Genomic DNA, 22,500 nt, shown 5'->3' with positions numbered 1-22,500 from the left:
ACTGCTTAACCCATTGATGCCGGAAGCACCTGCAAAAAACGCCTGCTGAATACCTAAGCCCTCGGTGGGAAAGTTGCCCTCAGCCTATAAAAAACTACACATCTTAGCCTCTGATGCACATAAAATTAGTTCAACACATGTAACAATGTAACACTCACATTTTTTATTAAAAAAGCTAAAATCTTGAGAGCCTGAATGCAGCGTATATTTGTCTCCAGGCATCAAAGGGTAAACAACACATACAGTCATCAGGCTAAAATGAGTTAAGAGCTTATGTTGTGGCAGTGAAAGTAAAAGTTCACAACACCTTTTTTGGTCCTTTTGTTTTATCTGACAGGGAGACGTACCGGTATGGAATGGGAAGCAGAAATGGTGTCTTCCAAGTGGGGTTATGCTGCTCTCCACAATTACCTGTATTTTGAGGTCAACGAGTATGCACTCTGCCTGATGAAGGTCTAAGGACCGAAAGCTTGCAAGTCAAGTAAAGCTTTTTTGCAAAAAAAAGACCTGAAGTGTGCGGATTGTCTCCTTTTTATAGATAAGAGAAATTTAAACTAAATCCTGCACCTTCTATACAGATGAGCGGTGGCCTATCACAACTTCAGCTGTCAACGAGAATGAAATGATATGAAATGAAAGCACAGATTATAAAGTTGAAACAGAGTAGCCCTCAAACCGTTGCGTTGAGTGTTTTAAAACAAAAAGGTGTTGCAAAAGCCCTTTATGCCACTTCACTCCCCTCCACAAATAGACTCGCCCGGACGGTGGACAACTTCTTAGGTTGAGAAAGAGGAAGGAGTTTCCATAGAAACCAGCATTTTGAAGGGAAGTTGATTTTGATAGCCCGACCTGAAGAGAACAAAGTGGAGCAATTTGTCGGGGGTGTGGAGTGAAGTGGGTGTCTGTCTTTGGCCAGTGTGAGCTCTCCAGAGGTGCTTTATTCCACCATGACAACAACAGCCTAGTAAAGTCCGCTGCAACCAGGATTTTTAGCTCCCAAATATATATATATTTTTTTATGTGACGTTTCGGCAGGCGCGGTTCTGGCATAGAGGCGTTGCTAGGCAACCGCCTTAGGCCCCGCCTTAGCCCCCCAAATTTAGGGGCCCCCTCTGACCGGGAGCGGAAAATTTCACATAGTAATTGGGGCCCCTTTGGACAGTAATTCACAAATAAATGGTAATTTTCATAAATAATGAATTTTGTATGTTTAAATTGGAAATAAGAGCAACACAATACATTACAAACAAATACAGATCCCGTGCACACCCCTCTCTTTCGTGTTAAAATGGAATATTCCATCCATGCATGCCATGTGCGCGAGACGAGTTCCAAAACATTCGCTACGTTCCCACACAACATGCCTGCGCATATCTGCACCGCTCAAATGCGCACAATGCGCAATTACGGCGCATTCGGAACGCACTGTGAGTGCGCATTGCTGCCCATATATGCGCAGCGGGTCCCTCCGCGAACGCGCTGAAGAGGGAAGCGACTCAAGCGAGGTGACTGACATTTCTAGGTGGTGAACAGACATGCGAGTTTTGTGCTTTCCTGACACTGTGCGTAAATGTTTTAAAACTCCAACATCGGTAACTTTGGATAACCCACGACATGACATGTTAGAAGCCTGGACTATCTCCGTGGATCGGACAGCGACAAGGAAACGGTGCCCTACACTGTAGCACTAGCAGGTCAACTACTGTGGCTATCCCCACTGATGGATCTGTGAATGGCCGCGGCACTGATAACCCCAAGTGTTGTTGAATGAATACCTCGTGAGATATTTTGTTTCAAAAAGGCGTTACTTTTCCTCTAGATGTGAACTGGAATTGGCTCGAGTAAGTTATTCCATTGAAAAGGACACAGCCTTTAAGCGCTTGCAGACGGTGCATCGGTTACTGTATCATCAGACAACCTTCTCAATCTCTCTGAAATGATTTCAGAAACATGCTGTCGAAATTTTGAAAGGCTTAAACAAGCATGCAGCTTTCAAGGAACATTCTGTAACTTGATGCGATGTGGCGAGATTTAGAACATCGCAGAATTAGCTGACATGTCAGCCATAGCTCCAGTAGATATGCTGGAGTTTTTAATAATGAACTGCGTTACGTGGCGATATTGCTGGCTAGTTCTGGATGCTAACAGGAGGTGATGTGGAAGTTCAGCCTGGAGAAACGCCGACGTGATTGACAAAAGACAGCGCACTCTACTCATAGTAAGTCACATTGATTGTGTGTGTGTGCGCGCGCGCTTGTGTGTGTGATGGCAATTGGAACTATTCCTACTTCTACTATGCCTCAGTTGGTTGGTTTGGAATTCACCCGCCGTGGTGTTTTGTTTTGTAGCCAATTCAGTTTGAGATGCTTGCTGCTCGCCGTTCAATACCTCATGTGCACACGCAGTTGGTGGTGTGGCGGTGGTGGCATTTGGGCAAAATGATACACTGCAATCTTACTGTCTATTTTTATTTGTGTCGTTGAACTTTGATTACGTGAAATATAATCGGGTGGGACTACACGTCCGGGAGTGATAGAAACACCTCGGACTACACGTCCGGGAGCGATCTCAGTTGGGAGTGTCCATCTACCACCGTGTGTTTGCCACTGCAATGGTCTGGTAGAGAGAGAGAGAGAGAGACAGAGAGAGACAGAGAGAGACAGAGAGAGAGAGAGAGAGAGAGAGAGAGAGAGAGAGAGAGAGAGAAGCCTTTGATGCCCATGTGTAATTGATTGATGTGCATGTGAAGATTGCAATGTTGAATATGTCAACATTGAATGCTGTCTAAATGTCTAAAGCAAAACTTGGCCCAAGCACATTATGTTCAGGAGGTCTTCTGACTGTTGTAGAGAGCTTAGTTTTTGAATTGTGTATCTGTGATACAGAAGATGCTGTGAGCTAAGCATCTCTAAGCAAGCCTATTAGGCTATTATTATTATTTTTCAAGGGGGGGGGTACACACTTGGGTGGGCCGATGGGCCCCCTAGCTAACTTCGCCTTAGGCCCCCAAATTGCTAAGTCCGCCACTGCGTTTCGGGTAGAAACCCTACCTCAGACGTCAGCTAAAACTCATGGTTGCAGTGGACTTTTCTGTCTCTTGATCTGGCTATTTATTGGTCCTGCTCCCAGGTCAGACGTTTGGATGTGCAAGCTTTTACCATCAACTTGAACAACAGTCTAGTAGCCACCTCCAAATACACCTCCACCCCCATCAACAAGGTTGCCAGATGTAGTTGATCATTTCCAAATAGTGCTTAAAAAACTAAATCCCGACCAATTATGAAGCTAAATCCAATTGGTTTGTATGGTCATACATCTGCAGAAATATCTAAAATTACCAAAGAACCAAAGACAACCAAAGATTATCATCCTAAACAGCTCAATCTGGCAACCCTGTCCCCCAGCAACCCCCCCTGTTGTGCTGACTGAGATGCTTAAAACGCCTCTGTGTCCCTACTGCCGCATCAGTGAGTCGACAAAAGCCATTTGAGCACAAGTCATTTGAATGGCTGCTGTGGTTTTGTCAGGCGCATCATCATCACCACCGATATTGGTATCGGTACATCCCTACACCACAGAGAATTCACTCGACCACCATCAGTGCTCTCCCCCATCCTCCTCCATGACTGAGGTACACTGAGCATGGTACCGTGCCGCCACACTGCTCCCTAGGGGCGCCATTGAGGGCTGCCCCCTTGCACGGGGGAGGCACGAATGTAATTTCGTTGTGTGCAGTGTGCAGGGTTCACTTGTGTGCTTCGGAGTGCTGTGGCACAATGACAACGGGAGTTGGAGTTTCCCAATTGGCCTCTCATCACCAGCCATCACAGCTCTTAGTCTCCCGCCAGGCAGGAACAGGATGCACGCTTTGCAATCAACAGCAGCCATGCCGCCACCACTGTGCAAGAGCCTCCGTGATTGACTGCCAAGCGCTAGTGGCAGACAGACTTTGGGATGGCCTGCCGTGTTGTGCTGTTGATTTTGAATGAGTAGTGGTTAGTGGTTTTAAGGCTTATTGTTGATTCTGTGTGACAGCAGCGGCTGAGTGCTGAGAGGACTGACGGGAATCCCAAATGAAGGACTGTGACCCCCCCCCCTCTCTCTCTCTCTTTCTGATGCGGCTTATAAAGATCCCTCCATCATGCCAGAAGAAGGCCTACTGTGGGATTCATAGAGATGAGAGAAGGAAAGCATTTCAAAACAAATTTTCCAAACGCATACCCTACATAGTCATGGATTAAAAAGCTGATCTTACTGCAGATGCTTGGGCTGTAAAAGTTTAAGTTTGTAAAAGAATGAAAAAGAAAAAGAATGCAGTCTTATGGCACTTACTGGACGAAAGACAGTAGGATAGTATGAGATGCACAGTCTGATGAAGGCATGGTATGCATGCCTACAGTAACATGACCGGGGGCGGATAGGATGCAATCACGATTACGGAGATGAAGAAGAGCAGGTCTCTAGTGTGCTCTCTTGCCTTTGCTGGAGTTACTGGACGGACTCACTGACTTTCCGCCAGACATCCCTAACCCCACCCCTACATCAAACCACACCGCCACCCCTTCACTCTCACTACCACCACCACCACCGCCACCCACACCCCGCTGGCCCAGTCCTGCCCAGTTAATTGCACACCAGCCAAGGCATCCACCCAGAAACACTTGAGTTCAGTTTTATATTATATGGTGTTTGAACACTGACACGTGCACACATAGACACATACACACGCACACGCAGACGCACACAAACACACGATGAGACACACACACACACACAGACACACGAATGCAGGCTCACACGAATGCAGGCTCACACATGAGCGGAGAAAGTTCTTGCCGTTTATGTAATGTGACAGAGCTCAGGAAATTGCCCTCATACACAAATGGAATGACTGTGGTGTTGTGCAAAGGGGAGAGATTTATTTCACACACACACACACACACACACACACACACACACACACACACACACACACACACACACACACACACACACACACACACACACACACACACACAGACTCACAAAGAGAGAGAGACACACACAGGCACACCACACACACACACACACACACACACACACACACACACACACACACACACACACACACACACACACACACACACACACACACACACACACACACACACACACACAAACACACACACACACACACACACACACACACAGGCTGTTCCAGTGTGATATTGATAGTTGTGGTGTGCTAGAAGTAGAAGTGTCAGTGTGATTGATGTGCTGCTGTCGTCTTGTCCATGGGTGTTTTTTCCAACACAGTGCTGAACCCCAGGTTATAAAGATCATGGGTGCCCTTAACACACATACACACACACACACACGCGCATGCACACACGCATGCACACGCACATGCACCCACGTACGCATGCACACGCTCACACAAGTGTGGGAGATGTGACGCCTTGTTTTTTCATTGGTTAAAAACCTACAAAACGATTATTTTTACTTTAAAAAACAAAAGTCAATGAAAGAAGATGTGATACATTATGTTTCATATTAGTCTTAGATGAGATGAAACATTTTTGTTAAGATTTATGTAAATATCCTGGAATATTTTTATATATAATTATATGTCAAATATCCTGCGGTGTGACTGTAACATAAATGAAACCTGGAATATAATATATAAATTAACCAACAACATTTTGAATAATGTATGAAGCATTTGGCATGATTGCATAAATATTAACTTTATATTAAGATATGTGAATGTGGAAAAAACTCAAGACAGTTAGGCCTATATTAACGACGAGTTCAATTTCGTAACACAAATTGCGTCCTGTGGGGTGACATGTATGTCAATGTTTGTAAACGGGCAGCTGCAAGGCCAACTACAAGGGTCTTAAAGGGGTATGCCACTATTTTGGGGCTTAATACAGTTGAAATCATTGGCTGGGGTTTATAAAGGTGGTAAAGTGTCTTATTTTTCATGTTAAGCGTTGTCTTGCTTTAAGACAAGTTAAGACAGGGAATATGTCGCTAAGCTAGTGAAAGTCTATGGAACCATGTAGCATTGTAGCATGCTACACGGTTCCATTGACTTTCACTAGCTTAGCGACATATTCTCTCTTTTAACTTGTCTTAAAGCAAGACAACGCTTAACATGAAAAATAAGACACTTAACCACCTTTATAAACCCCAGCCAACGATTTTAACTGTATTAAACCCCAAAATAGTGGCATACCCCTTTAAAGCCCTAACCAGTCAGTACCTCAGTTATTGGGGAGTGCTGTGGAAGTTTAAGGTGACTATTAACCTCTTAATATGTCTTCATATTGCAATGTTTCTGTCACACAATGCTTAGGTTCATTTTATGGTGTCCTGTGGTGTGACTGCTCTTATAGAAGGAAAAAAAAGTTTTTTATAAATGAAAACACATATTAAGATTAAACACAATATCATTATCAAGTTAGGATGAGCTCAGATGTCAGTCATGTATACAAAAGGATTAAAATGGCCATAATGCAGTGAATTTCCTGTGATGCGACTTCATTTTCCTGCGGTGTGACATGCCTATGCAATGTGTTGATGCAGGACACATTTTCTCAAAAATAGCAAAAATTAGGCGAAATTCCACGGACCACTAAGTGCTTTATTTTTTTCATTTTTTTTCCCACCCACACATACGCTCACACACGCACCCACAGACACGCACACACATACGTGTCTGCACACACGTACTGTATGTGTACAAGTACACACAAGCAAACACGCAACCAACACATACACGTGCGCTCACACACACATGTACGTATGTGCAAATACACGCACAAGCACACACGCAACCTCCACAAGCGCGAACACACACACACACACACACACACACACATACACACACATACACACACACACATACAGTACACACTAGGGCTGGGAATTGATCAAAATTTCCTGGATCGATTCGATTCCAATCCAAAAGGTCACGATCCGATTCGATCCACGATCCGATTCAATTCGATTCGATATCGATCTTCTGTATTGCTGAGTTGTCACTTTAACCCATTTATGTCTAGAATTGTAAGAACGGCTATATAAACCAAAATATCTCAGCATTTGATGCCCACACAAACATGGCATACCTTGGTAGGAAAGAAGCAAGCAGGAAACTTGGTATGAGAGAGAACGGTGGGAAAAGACTGGCACTATTTACTTGAACAGGCTGTGTGTATTTGTGCATGTAGCCTACATGAATGTGAAAGAGAGCTACAGGATGTGGTTGAGAAAATAGTGCCTATAATCATCGGCAAAAGATCGATCCACAAAGTTGTGAATCGATATCACAATTTTGAATTGTGAATCGATATTGGATCGCAGATCAATCTTTGGAACCCAGCCCTAACACACACACACTCCCCTTCTACTATATATGAGGATGTGATGATAAGGAACAGGTCAGCATACTTAATTTTATGTAGAGAGAAGAGTTCATCCAGGCACTCCAAAATAAGGTGTCCAAAGGGAAGTTACATTAAAAAGCCTTTAATGGTACTGGGCTGGGGTTACATTAAAAAGCCGACATGTTTCGACCTCACCAGGTCTTCATCAGGGCTAGGTTCGCTTAATTTTAATACCTGGTACCCTTCTATCTCTCTCTCTCTCTCTCTCTCTCTCTCTCTCTCTCTCTCTCTCTCTCTCTCTCTCTCTCTCTCTCTCCATTTTTCCATTTATGCTCTCCCTATCGTGGCTGACAGACAAAGCAGGAGTCTTGGCAAAGACAATGAGTAGTGTCATGCTGTTCTGATGGTGAAGTGAGGCTTTGGAAAGTCTTAATACAATATACACTTGCTGAGAGTTTTAAAAACAAAGCAAATCATTTGATGTTGCAACAGACATACTGTAGACAAAGGAGAAGGGTGTCGATATTGGACTGACATGATGTGGAGAATGTTGTTGTTATTTTGACTGTTGTTGGTCTATTCTTGCCGTTTTCCATTGCTGCTCTTGATTTTATTTTTCTCAAAGTCTCTCAACAGTGAAATGGAATTGCCAAAGACCTCCGTGAGATTGAACTGACTTGTGGAATTAGAAATGGACTGTGGTGAGACATAAAATTAGCAAATCACACAGCCTTAAATCACATTTATCTCCCCACCTGTGATATTCCAAACTCTGAGAAGATGGTTATCATATGTATCCTATCATTGTTCCCCTGATTTGTCCAGGTCCAGACACAAGCAACCTAACCACCAATCTTCTGCTAATGCCTAAGTCCTGCTCTGCGTCCCCGCCCAGCCTAATGGAACGTGATGAAAAGGATAATGATGATCAGGTGTGCCGACAGGCGGGGACAGCGGGGACAGTTGTCCCGGGCCCAGGGAGAGAAGGGGCCCAAAATTGGGTCCTCATTACATTAAATCTATTGGATGGGGGGCCCTTTCAGTTGACTTTGTCCTGGGCCCAGCCAAAGCTGTCAGCGGCCCTGATGGTGATAATGGTGGTAGTGGTGATGGTGATGATGATGATAATGGTGGTAGTGGTGATGATGGTGATAATGGTGGTAGTGGTGATGGTGATGATGGTGATGAGTTTATGTGGGCTACCTCCCATTATGTGATGTTTTACCCTTCAGGGAACCACAGGGTAGTGTTTCACACCTGAATAGGTCAACAAATACTTTGTCCATGTGTGTGTGTGTGTGTGTGTGTGCGTATATGTGTCCGTGTGTGTGTGTGAGGTGGCTGTGTGTGCTGTGCCGCGTCCTTGCCCCTTGAGTGGCCTTTGAGGCAACAACACCAGCCAGTAGTGGTATGTAAATTTGATAATGAGAAACCTGAGGCCTGTTTCTCGCTCATAAAAAAGCAATTTGGTCTAATCGCGGTGGAGGCTAAAAATATCAACAGAGTGAATGTGGCGAGAGTGGTCACATAGCGTTTAAGAGAGAGAGGACACATGACTCGAGACCCCAATGAATGAATGAATGAATGGCTGTAAATGGGTCATTTATTCATGATCTTGGGACTTAACTCAGGGTCAGGGGGATTTTTTTATCATCCAGTGACTGGTGATTGTGCATTCCTGAATCGTGCAGAATTGACACAGTGCTTGTACTTAAAGTACACCCTTGGGGGCTGTCCAAAACTGTGAGAGCTCACTCTGGTTTCTGGGGTTTTCATCAAAATGAAGTGCTTTGCCCAAGGCCCTTAAAAATAATCCTTTTGATGGAGCACATTGCTAACACACACACGCACGCACGCACGCACACACACACACACACACACACACACACACACGCACGCACGCACGCACACACACACACACACACACACACACAGTTTTTTCCACTTTGTTTGAAACTTTGTGTGAAATGTAAGCCACAAATCTACTTTGGGCCAGTTGTATTAGGCCTACCACTACATCACAGCATTGAGTGTCTTGTCCATTGTGTATGTATGACCCCCCCACAGCCTGTTTTGCACTGTCCACTGAGCTTGTGATGGATCAGGTTTTAAAAATATATATATTTGGTCTTTTCAGATTTCATTAGTGACAGGACAGTTTGAGAGGGAGACGGGAAACGTTTGGGAGAGAGAGACGGTGAAGAGTGGGCAAAGGACCCGGGCCGGAATCTAATCCGGGTCGGCCACATAGCAGACCAGTGCCCTACCATTAAGCCTTAGCCACGGTACAGCCTTCAGGGGAGGGTTTCTAAGCAGGCAGGTGATGAGTGGTGATGCTGAGGGGCAGACAGCCTCTAGAGCCTCCACTGAGATGATGGAAGATACTGAGGAGCACTATGCCTGGGGCTGGGTTGCATCTCTGTTTCTCTCTCTCTCTCTCTCTCTTTCTCTACCACCTCCCTCTTCCCCTCTCCCTCCCTCTCTCTCTCTCTCTTTCTCTTTCTCTTTCTCTTTCTCTTTCTCTTTCTCTCCCTCCCTTCCCCGCGCTATCTCCCTTCCCCCCTCTATATCCTCCCTCTCTAGCCTCTGACATTTTTTTCTGTCTCTTTATCGCTCGATTTGTCTTTCTCTTAGAAGGTTGGTCTGGCCCCCAGGGCTTTAAGTGATGGTTGTGTGCAGCACAGCACACTGCCAGAGCACCCGGGCCAGCCAGGCTTGGTAGGAGGGCATGGCCAGTGCAGGCAGGAAGCGCAGAGGAAATGCAGCTTCCCATTAGGTCCTTCGAGCCCGATCATCTCCTAGCCGTCTCCCTTGTTTGTGCCCAGGCCGGATTCAGGAAGTGGTGTGTCAGTCAGAGAGACGGCGGTTTATCTGAGTATTAATTAGGTCTTGGCATGAACCTACCCCCTCTTGGAGGTTTTGGACTCGACTCTTTGTCAAGGAGCTCCAGGGCGATTTGTCTCTCCTGTTTGTGGATACATTGATTGGACTTGCCTTGTTTTTACCTCAGGCAGTGGCGGCGACTGTGGGCTTTTATTGGTTTGTCACAACATTTTGCATAATCCAATGTGTCATCTTAAACCAGTCGTGACCTTTAGGTCAAGGGCTGGGGGCCCTGTTTGTTTTTGACACAGAAACAATCCTTGTGAAATAGAAACTTTGCAGTATCTTACAGTACATTAGACTACTTTACAGCCATGATTCATTCCAATGGCTGAGTTTTCCTGTGTAAAGTATATTGACTTGAATCATGTATAATTTAGCCCCTACAAGTCCCCACCTTTTCTGTGTATAGCGTCAAAATGTCAGAAAGACTACTTCTGTTTTCTTCTTCACTTTGTAGAAGAAATCTGGTCCAAGCTGTTCACAAGCAGAATACTGGTGTGTAGTTCAAGGTATTAGCTAATATGGCCAATTATCTTTTGAATGATTTATTGCCAAATAACCTCAGTCACGTGCACTTTTCATAATTTGGCTACAGTCTTTGTCTCCCTCTGGGTTTGATGTGGTGCTGGTTGTTCTGCAGTGGGTTTTGTCTTTTCAGTGTTACATGACCCTAGCTTTTTTAAATGCAACCCCAGGTTATACATTTTGCATCTGATATTGTGAGGTTTGAATCTGACTTTAGTCTGCATTCAATATTCAGATGAACTCTGTACAAATTGCACAGCTTCACAAAAAGAGCAGTTTTCTAGTTTATTTATTGGTACGTCTATAGGCATTTCCACTAGGCCAGTTATGAACTCTCTGCTACATTTTTAGCACAAAAAACACCCCCTACTCCTATAGCCCATTTCTCTCAGTCAAAGGAGATGACCAGGGCTTTAAATTAACACCAGCCAACCAGCCAAATGCAGGCGAAATTTGAGTTTGGCTGGTAGAAAAGACCAACTTACTACCCATGTTGACCCTTAAGTGAGTGTGTGTGTTTGGCTAGTAAGATTAACATCTATTAGCCATTTTGGCTGGCGATGAAAAAGGTTAATTTAGAGCCCTAGAGATGACCACTTGCCTTCTTTCAGAAAATACAAATGGAGGCTTCGGACCGCAACAGAAATAGAAAAGTGGGCAGAGCGGACCACCCTTCCTTTTTGCAGACCCACCACTCTTTTAACCTACAGCCATCAAAGGGCGGGCGGCTGGGCGGGCTGGCTATTCTGGGTGGCTGTGGTTCTGGCGGCCTCCAACATCTGGTTCATCTGGCCTCGGCCTGGGTCAGGGGTGTGTTTCTCGACAGTGTAGTTGCTAACAAAGTAGGCGACTTCCTTGCTTGCAACAGAGTTTCCCATTGGCAAAGCTCACTGGTTAGCAACTATGCTTTTGAGAAACGGGGTCCTGGCCGCCTGGTGACCCTTGTGTTGCTGGCTGACATACGGTATGCACGTGGCTTACCTGGCATTGCACTCATTGAACTGAACTGAACTGAACTAAACCTCTCCCTCAGTCAGCTTTCTCTCAGGCAGCCAGTCAGGCAGATTCTGCTTATGAAGCACTCATCTCTCTTTCTCAGTGCTCATCTCTCTTTCTCAGCACTCATCTCTCTCTCTCTCTCTCTCTCTCTCTCTCTCTCTCTCTCTCTCTCTCTCTCTCTCTCTCTCTCTCTCTCTCTCTCTCTCTCTCTCTCTCTCTCTCTCTCTCTCTCTGCATGTCTTTGCATGTGCTTGTAAGTGTGTGACCCCATTTTCAGTCTGAGTCGAACAAGTCCTAGTGCCTTCAATTAGCTGTTAAGTCATGGTTTTAACGATGGCAAAGTACCACGGTGAAATGTTTTACGCATCCACTCATGTGCACGCACACACATACCCATGCACACACATGCACATGCACACATACGTAGTATCTGCATGCACGACACATGGCACCACAAGCACACATGCAACCATGCACATACACACACACACACACCAACACCAACACGGTCTTCCAATTTGAAGTAATGAGTCTATTTCCATCTCCACTCCTCTGCTGCGTCTGGCAGCCTGCCTGCGGGTCATTAAGTACAGGGATCACTTTGAGATAACAAGAAGACTAGAGGAGTAGAGCAGCCAGAGCCCATGAGGGGCCAGGCCCATGCAGATGCACATCTCCCAGTCAGCTCCCTTCCTGTCACTCCGCAACTAAACAGGACGCTTCTGAAATTAAAGGTCCTCTCTGACTACGATTATAGCTGTATGCAGGGCCATAACGAGACATTTATTTTTAATACCGAGGTCAAATACTGCAGACTGTACATTAAGGACGCTTCAAAATCTTCAGTCAAACTCTTAAGTTTGTTTGTATACAGACTGAATTTCGATCAAATATGTTCATCATAGATACATTTTACATTTCTGAAAAAAATACAGAGGACATGACCTCTGTGTTCTCAATGGTAGTTACGGCCATGGCTGTACAAAGTGTCAAGAAATGGTGCAAAAGAGAAGTATTATTCTGAGAGAATTATACAGATAGAGGGTGGCAATTATGTTGGGCATCGTCTGATCAGGCAGGCACACAAATTCCATTTTGGGGTAGGACATATGTTGTACACTGCAAAAATGAGGAAAAAAAGATAAACTCTGTGGACAATGAAACTGAAGTGAATTTAAATGCGCTGTAAACAAGTTTGACCCCCCCAGCCCAATAATAATTACTTTGTATTGTATAAGGGGCCTCTGCTGGCTGAGCCAGGGCTAAGTAATAGGACACAATGATACAAATGCAGAAAGACATTTAAATGTGTGGAAAAAATGCACTTTATACCACATACACACACACACATGCACGTATGCACATGCACAAACAACATAAACACAAACATTTGTCATTTTATCACAGTATCTTCCTCTAGCCATCATGTGCAAACGAACACATGTCTTCTTTCTAATATAGGCCTCCACAGCTGGAACTGGGCCCTGTAGTGTAGTGTAGTGTAGCTCAGAATAGAAACCAAGGGCTTGACCCTGTGCTGTGTTTGTCTGGCCAGTCAGGGGCCACCAACAGCTTTGGCTGGGCCTGGGACAAAGTCATGTGAAAGGGCCCTCCACCCAACACATGAAATGTTATGAAGACCCAATTCTGGCCCTCTCCTCTCTCCCTGGGCCTGGGACAACTGGCCCCTGTGTCCTTGCCTGTTGGCTGCCGTGTGGTCAGTAGTAGACTGGGTGTTCCACCCACATGTCCCCAGTCAAAACTTCCAGCCTTGTGGTGACTGTGAAGGGCATTCCTCACCCAACTTCTTTTTCTCTGGCCGCCCCCACAGTGCTATTTTTTATTTCCTCTCTGTGTTTGTTTGTGTGTGTAAAAGGTCCTCTGGTATGTAATGTGTGTGTGGCTGGGTTTAATTCCACATTGTTCTCTGGAAGCAGCGTTTTAGGGGGAAAAGGGCACAATTTTATTTCCCAAACAAGGGATTAAAGATGCCCAAGAGTTTCCTCTGCTCAGTTTGGCCGGGTCATGGTCTGGTTTATCATGGCATCTTGTATAGTAGCCTGGTTAGCCAGAATGCATCCAACTAGCAAAATGTGCATGCACGCTGCCTAGCAAAAGCATCACTGCTTCATCACGAACTAACCCAATAATCTGAGAAGTATGGTCCCACAACATTGGCTGTGGCACCAATGGTTAACGATCACCCGATTCAAACCATTGTAATTGTATGTAATAGCATTGTCTTCACCATGCTAAGCCCTCCCCAGTGACTCGCTACACATACTCAAATAGACAGAAAAAGCTACACAAAGTACACAAAGGGGGCGATGCTCCCTCCAACACCCTGGCCTTTTCATGGCGGCCCCCGGCCCTGGCAAAAAATCAACAAAAATGCTTATAATGACTGACAAAAAACACTAATAGTGTTATTATTACAACAATGTGGTAATAGTGTAGAAATGGCACATTTAAATGATTTTAAATATGTTTAGATAACTATTTTAACATGTTTATAGCGATTTTCCCAATGCCGTTTGTGGGTGGGGTTTCACAATATGGCCGGGGTTTAGAGTCAGTTTCCCCGGGCAATTGCCCAGTCAGATCGCCCCTAGGGCCACCCCTAGTTGTGTCCTTTTGGATTACCGGTATATTACCAATCATAAAAAATCTGCTAGCTAGGGTTTGGTTCACTTACTTGCATGGGGTTGTTCACCATGGCACATCTTTCTGCTATAGACCTGTTGTCCAATGAAGGTGTTGGGGAACTATGGCCACTACATATGGAGGGGGGTTGGGGTGCCTTTCATTTCCAAAGCCATCAACTTTATATATTTTTTTCTTCATTTCACTTTTCTATTTCATTTTTAAGTTGTTTTTTGAAGTCATGATGTGTTTCTGGGTGTCTTTTGCAGCAGCAATTTCAAACAGGATATTTACACACGGCAGACCGCAGCAGAAACCCAAGAGATGTTTACAAATGCAATGGGCCTCTCTCTCTCTCTCTCTCTCTCTCTCTCTCTCTCTCTCTCTCTCTCTCTCTCTCTCTCTCTCTGATGCTGTTGCCTCAGGGGAGGTTTGGGAAATGGAGCAGCGTACATGCTAGGGTCTTTGTAGAGTAGAGAAAAGAGACCGAGCGTGTGTATGTGTGTGTGTGTGTGTGTGTGTGTGTGTGTGTGTGTGTGTGTGTGTGTGTGTGTGTGTGTGTGTGTGTGTGTGTGTGTGTGTGTGTGTGTGGTATGGTGTCTGTGTATTTTTGTGTGTATGCCTGTGTACGCCTGTGTTCATGTTTGATGCTATGAAGGGACAAAGTGTAACACCATATAAAGTATGTACTGTATGTGTCCGCTGTACGCGTTCTCTCAGCTCTCCCTTCAGCCCCCACAGTCCCATAGGACCATCTTCTTATCTCTGTGGATCAATTAAAGGGAAGATGCTATGTCAGAGCAGTCTTTCCTTATATAGCCATACTGTGAAGAAATGCATTTTTCTCTCCTCCTCCCCCTTTTTTCCGTTTTTTTTTTTCACCCTTTTTTCCGTGTAATCATCCAAGTTCACTGCCTCCATTCGCTTGTTTAGTGTGTCTGTGTCTGTGTCTGTGTCTGTGTCTGTGTGTATGTTTTCTCCCTCTCTGTCTGAAAGAGGAAATGCCCTTGGCCTTGTCACTTGAGAAATGGCAGACATACACTGCACTGTATGATGAAATCCTGTTTTGTTTTGATTTCACAGGCCCTGGACTGCGACCGTACCGTCCTCCAGAAGCTGAAGAAGGCTGCCAAAGCCAAACACATCTCTGGTCAAGGTGAGGTCACAGACGTGTAATCAGGGAAGCTGACGGACAGGGGGGGCGACAAAGGGGTCAGTTGTTCCAGTCCCAGGGAGAGAGACTCTGGGTGCATTCCAATATGCAACCTTGCGTCCTCCACTTGTGCTTGTGGCCTCAAGTTTTGCTGGTGCCCCGCCTCCGTGGAGAAAACAATTAAGTTTCCCCGCTGTCAGCCTAGCCACAATTATTTTTGGGGGACTATTCTTCATTCACCATCCAGTTTGCAAATGAGAAAATGACCTTACAATTGAGCTTTTGTGAGGTATTGAAATATACTGCTGTTGTCAGTGATGTCATCACGCCGTATTACTTCCTGGTAGTGGAAGGTCACATATTGGAACGCACTCTCTGTTTCTCATTACATTGTATGTATTGGTTGGGGCGGCCTTTCAGATGACTTTGTCCTCGGCCCGACCGAAGCTGTCACCGTCCCGGTGTGTAATGGGACGTTTCCCATGACGAGGGTGAAAAGCATCCAGCAGCCTCCTGACCCCACAGCCTATTTGTTATCACTAAAAGGGGGCAGGCACAAAGGTTGGCTGACCCCCCCTGTGATAGGAAACTCATCCATCCCTCAGCTTGAGAGCCCTTGACCAGGCATCAGTCCTGTCCATTAGCCCACAGATCTCAGTGGGGCTCACTTAAATTGTTGCCAAGCAGTCCACCATCCGCACAGCACGGACAGGTCACCCTGATCTTATCATGGGATATAGGCTATATCACTCTGTTCATTCAGGTCACACACAGGTGACTGCAATATGACATCATAAAAACACATTAATACACTGTATTATTACATTACGTTACATTACATTACATTGCACTTAGCTGACGCTTTCATTTTACTCAAAGCGACTTACAGTTATTATTTTTCATGGTATTGGTTACAGTCCCTGGAGCAATGTGGGGTTAGGTGTTATTATGATTCAGAATTTGTGATTTTTAGGGCAAAGGTATACTTACTATATTTGGACGGTAATATGACAATACATGTAGGCTACTGTAAAGGAGTATGACTTTTGGTGAGCCATTCAAACTGAAGTGAAGATTATCTGTGCATGTAATTAGACTTATATTGTGATTTGGTTTGGATTACTTTTCTCTTTGTTTGTTTGTTTGCTTTACATGCCTTTTTTGTTTCTCACATTAAGGTGTATAATGAAATTAATTGATTAATAATTTTCAGCCATGTCGTGCCATTAAACTAGAACAAAAAAGAGCAATATACAAACATTTACATGTCATAACTCTTCATTAATTTCTGATTCCTGTGCATCTCTCCTCAAAGATCACATATCGCATCTGGAGGTGTACATCAACTCCATGGAGAAGCTGGCCGTGAATTTCCGCAGCAGCGGGGAGCAGGAGGTGGCGTCTGCCTTCAACAAGTTCGCTGAGTTCTCCAAAGAGCTGCTGACTCCCATGAAAAACCTGGTGAGCAAACAAGCGACTGACCAACTCAAGTGATCAGGGGTGGGGCTATAGGCAGGGCAAGCAGGGCATTTGCCCCTGGGCCCAGGGCCCTTCTGCGTGGGTGGTGGGCACCCTATTATGACCTTGGCAGTCTGTATGGGGGGGGGCTCTATCAGTGTTTTGCTCTGGGGCACTGTGTGCAATTGCTCCGCCACTGCAAGTGATCCACTCCTGTGTGATTTCATTGTATTTTAGTTCTTTTGACTTGAATCGTAAGCATCTGCTTTTCATCAATGTTCTGATCACCCCCTGATACAATGTGAAGAACTTCAGTAGCAAGAGACAACAATTGGGCTCGAAATATCAAAGAAACACGACATGTACAAGGTGTGTGCACCACAACATTCTAACTAATCCAAGGGGGTAGACTTGGACAGGGAGGCCCTGCCGTGGCCAACCGGTAGGGCACTCGCTTGCCCTGCGGCTGACCCCAGTTTGATTCCCGGCCCGGGTCCTTTGCCGACCCCTCCCCGTCTCTCTCCCAATTTGCTTCCTGTCCACCTCTCACACTGTCCTATCAAAATAAAGTTTAAAAAATCTACAAAAAATTTTTTTTTTGAAAAAGACAGGGACAGTGGAATGCTAGCAGTTCTCCAAACTGCTGCTGACTCCCCTGAAAAACCTGGTGAGCAAACGCGCGACCAGCTCCAGTGCTCCTGGCCAGAGCTTGGCAGGAAGCGGAGAGAAGATAAGGTGTCTTCTTCTGATAACACTGCGGCTCTCCTCCTCCCTGCCTGCCCTCAGGGTTGCTGTTTTATCTCAAATCCCTTTAAAAAAATGTGGAACTAAGAACAGATAAAGGCTTCCTTGTCCTCTCTCACACTATATTTCTCAAAATATATGCAGTGGGACACGTGACTTAAAAATAAAACCCTGTGTGTGTAAAGGTTGTGGGTTTTGGTTCTTGATGATGCTGTACAGTGACTTCTTTTTTTCTTCTTCTTCTTTGCAGTTGAAGAGCATGCTTCACAACATCAACTTCTTCTTGGATTCTCTGGTGAAAGGGGACCTGAAAGAGGTGAAAGGGGTAAGCCCAAATGTCACGCCGGCTGCATCATGATCAACAGCCTCTGGGTTTCTGTTAATATCACATGCCACAGACCGAAAGAGAATCTCGTTGGGGACTGTTTGCTACAAATTCCAGATGCGCACGCGCACGCGCACACGCACACGCACACGCACACACCACACACCACACACCACACACCACACACACGCAAATGACTGCTGCAAGGAAGCCATCTACATGTGCTAGATTGTCCTTCTAATTATTTCGCTTCTTGTATTGTTGGCTTTAGATACAGTAGCTCTTGCAAACATGTACGTATGGTACACTCTGTCTGGAGGGGTGTTTCAGCAGAGGCTTGGTTGCAGATTAATATGTGAGTGAGTGTCTTTGACAAGAGGCTAATGGCATGCAGTGGGTTTAATGGGAGAGGCAGCAACAGCATCAGCAGTAGTAACAGTCAGAGGCGGACTTAGCATTAGGCAAACCTAGGCAAATGCCTAGGGCCCTGGCCAAATCTGCTCTCCATAGGGGCCCCCAACTGTCACACCAGTCACGGTAACCACACAAAATGTATAGACCTGACCTTAATTTGTCCCTTATGTAAAGTAATCGAAGATATATACGAGACAAAATGCTAAAATAGCACCCTCGCTTCTTCCATGCCAATTGGTAACGCGTTTAAAGAAAGACTTTTAAGGGATCGATGTTAATATTTTGTCTAGGGCTCCAAAATGACTAGCTCCGCCCCTGGTAACAGCACAGTGCAGATGTGTTGCTGCATCCCTGTGGGGAGACTCATGGAGTGGATAATTAAAATCTCCGGCTTGTGTGGGTGGAAAAAGAGGGATGAGCACAAGAGAGAAAGAAAAAAAGACGTGCAGACATACAGAGTGAGAGAAAACAAGAGATAGGTTTGATGTTTTCATCGCTTTATTGAACTCTCACCCAAAGGTCCATTCAAAGGTGTGTGCTCCCACCCTAACTCCATGCAGTACTGTTTTATAGTATGGGAGAGAGAAAGAGAAAAGACATGCAGACATACAGAGTGAGAGATAAATAAGAGAGAGGTTAGATGTTTTCATCGCTTTATTGAACAGTCACCCAAAGATCCATTCAAAGGACCCGTACGTCCACCCTAACAACATGCAGTAACGTTGTATAGTATGGGGAATGTCACATACAGACTCTTCTCTGTTTGGCCTGGTCTTCTCCTGATTTATTGTGACATCTTAGGTAATATCATCACTAGGTACATAACAGAGGGATTTTAAATGTCAACCATAAACAGCTTCCGTCTGTTCAAGGAGTTTATTGTCATTGTCAATGAAGTCAACGAAATTGTGGGTGGAGCAACAACACTGCGTAGTTTGAAGTAGGCCTATAGAAGTAACCAAAAAGAAGTCAAATAAAGTCTAAATTCATGAAGTATAATGAATTAAAGTGAATAATAGTAATAATATGAGTAATAATAAATTAATCAAGTAAATCAAACAGTAAAACAAAAAAAACAAAAACAAAAAAAAAAGATCAAAGTAAGCATTTGCACTGCATGCTTGACCCAGCATGAGCAGAAAACGTATCCACATCTTTGCCTTTCTTCTAGACACTGTCAAATTGATGCATATAGCTTGACACTGACAGAAAGAAAGAGAGAGCACAGCATATGGGTTAATGCAAGAGATGGATTTGTGCATCCTAGAGTAAGAGAAAATAGGAGAGATCTAAAAAGAGGTAATTGTTCTCTTGAAGAACAATGATCAGAATAGTGTAAGCAGGGACGGCTCTAGGCATAGGCAGACAGGGTGGTTGCCTAGGGCTCCAAATGTCTTGAGGGCGCCAAGTACCACACAATTAGAATATTAAGTGAGATAAACTATTAAACTTAACATTGACTATAAGTATCCATGGGCATTCTCTACATACAGTATATAAGTACTAGATCAGCTGTGTTGGATCAGATATAGGGCACTACATCTACAGATGACAATTTCTAATACTAGACCTGGCCCTGAGTGTAAGTCTGTCATGGCCAAGACTGTCATGGTCCTCTGTGCTTCCTCTTTACACTCAAGCCTTAATCTAATCCTTTTTCTTCCCCAGGACCTGAAGAAGCCATTCGACAAGGCATGGAGAGATTACGAGAGCAAATTGTGAGTTAACTCCTTCCCACAGCACTGGTATCTATCTGCATGTTATTTTACCACTGTTAGAAAGCAGTCATTTACATTCAGTATTTGCAGTCATTCAACTCAGGTCAAGGCTATTGGAAGCACTGAACATTTGCGAAATAAATATTTGTGAGCTGACATCCGCTGCATGGCATCAATATTTAGATGGAGGTGAACTAAAAAATATATGATATTACGATACAAGGTGTGTTGCTCTTCCATGAGCTCTGAAAGCCATTTCATGTGGAAAAAACACACACAGAGAAGATCCCAGCAGCCCATATCACACTCTCCTGTGCTTTGCTGAGCTAAAGATGATGTGTACTTGCAGCCAGGGCTGCTGACAGCTTTGTCTGGGCCCGGGACAAAGACATCTGAAAGGGCCCCAAACCCAATCAATACAATGTAATGAGGATCCAATTCTGGGCCCCCTCTCTCCCTGCGCCCGGGACAAGGGACCCCGTTGTCCTCCTCTGTCGGCTTCCCTGCTTGCAGTGTAATGGCTGCCTTTATCTCCAGCTAGTCTCTCTGTGCTGTTGTATTCCTGTAAAGAGGTGTCTTCAGCAAACCAAGGCCACATTTAGCCTCCTGGAGAGAGGAATGTGGCCAGACTGAGGCTTGTGGGGAAGTGTGCGTGTGTGTGCGTGTGTGCGCGTGTGTGCGCGTGTGTGCGCGTGTGTGCGCGTGTACGCGTGCGTGTCTGTGCGTGTCTGTGTGTGTCTGTGTGTGCGTATGTGTGTGTGCAGACGTCTGTGTCTGAGTATGCATGTACAGTATTTGTATGCATGTGTGTGTATCAGTACCTTTTATGCATTAAATGTGTGAGTACATGTGAATATTTGTTTTTGCATCTAAGGCTGCCATTGAACTCAGATCACGCATTGTCCTCCCTAACTTTTACTTCAAGGTCTCTGTGCTTTGTCAGTTCTCACTTATCCTCTCGTCATCACATCGGCTCCTCGCTGAACACGATAGCTGTGCTGAGGCCCTGACCTCCTCCAATGGGGCTCACTGTAAAGGGCAGCACAGATGCTGTTCTTGGATGGCACTGCCAGTAGTTTGCTCAGCACTGTGGATGTGTTTTTGTGCACGACCGATTTGTGAACCGACAGGACTGATGTGTTATACAGCTTGGAAGAAGCAGAGACATGGCACAAGGAATAAAGAGTAATTTTGTCTTCCTCTTTTTATGCTTTTTTCTCCCTTGTTCTCTTTCTCTGCTTTTATTCAATTCATCTCTCTCTTCTCTTTTCTTACGCACTCCATTCTCCTTTCTCTTTCACATCCACTTTCTGTTTTACTTTCTCTCTCTCTCTCTCTCGCTTCTCTCTCTCTCTCTGTCTCTCTGTCTCTCTCTCTCTCTCTCTCTCTCTCTCTCTCTCTCTCTCTCTGTCTCTCTCTGCCTTTTGTTTGGCTTTGTTTGCGTGTGTGTGTGTATCTGTCTGCATGCGTGTGTGTATGTCCGTGTGTATATGCATGCGTACGTGCGTGCGTGCCTCCGTGCCTGCGTGCCTGTGTGTGTGCGTGCGTGCAGCACTAAGATTGAGAAGGAGAAGCGTGAGCTGGCTAAGCAGTATGGCATGGTGCGCACAGAGGTGAGCGGAGGAGAGATCGCGGAGGAGCTGGAGAAGGAACGCCGCATGTTCCAGCTACAGATGTGCGAGGTGAGGAGTGGACCAACCCCATTAACACACACACACACACACACACACACACACACACACACACACACACACACACACACACACACACACACACACACACACACACACACACACACACACACACACACACAATCACATCTTATACACATGCAGACATTCATTAACATATGAACACACACACACACACACACACACACACACACACACACACACACACACACACACACACACACACACACACACACACACACACACACACACACACACACACACACACACACACACACACACACACAGTCTGTCATAGTCATATATTATACACTCACTTTCCAAAAACCGGTGCACAGCACAAGCATAAATATCACAGCAAACATAAACAAACATCTCCTACATACACAGCCTCACTGGCACACATAACCTCTCACACACACACACACACACACACGCACGCACGCACGCACGCACACACGCACACACACACACGCACACACACACGCACACAAAAACACACACGCTGTTAGGTGTAATTGCTGCCGTTTGTCTGCAAATGAGATCAGGAGAGCAGAGCAGTGTCCTACAT

At 45.1% G+C, this 22,500-nt stretch overlaps 1 protein-coding gene across 1 annotated transcript in view; it reads left to right on the top strand.

Moving 5' to 3' along the window:
- unm_sa1614 (un-named sa1614) overlaps positions 1-22,500 on the top strand; it is a 106,990-nt gene that overhangs the window by 7,647 nt on the left and 76,843 nt on the right. Inside the window, exons 2-6 of the mRNA XM_063215557.1 lie at positions 15,510-15,582; positions 16,895-17,040; positions 18,032-18,106; positions 20,189-20,238; positions 21,791-21,920. Coding sequence (XP_063071627.1) covers positions 15,510-15,582; positions 16,895-17,040; positions 18,032-18,106; positions 20,189-20,238; positions 21,791-21,920 — 474 coding nt within the window. The remainder of the gene's footprint in view (positions 1-15,509; positions 15,583-16,894; positions 17,041-18,031; positions 18,107-20,188; positions 20,239-21,790; positions 21,921-22,500) is intronic.

This window comes from Engraulis encrasicolus, chromosome 14 (genome assembly GCF_034702125.1).
Source record: "Engraulis encrasicolus isolate BLACKSEA-1 chromosome 14, IST_EnEncr_1.0, whole genome shotgun sequence".
NCBI classification, from domain to species: domain Eukaryota; kingdom Metazoa; phylum Chordata; class Actinopteri; order Clupeiformes; family Engraulidae; genus Engraulis; species Engraulis encrasicolus.
Note: the sequence above shows the minus strand (reverse complement) of the source record. Positions and strands in the feature narration are given on the sequence as shown.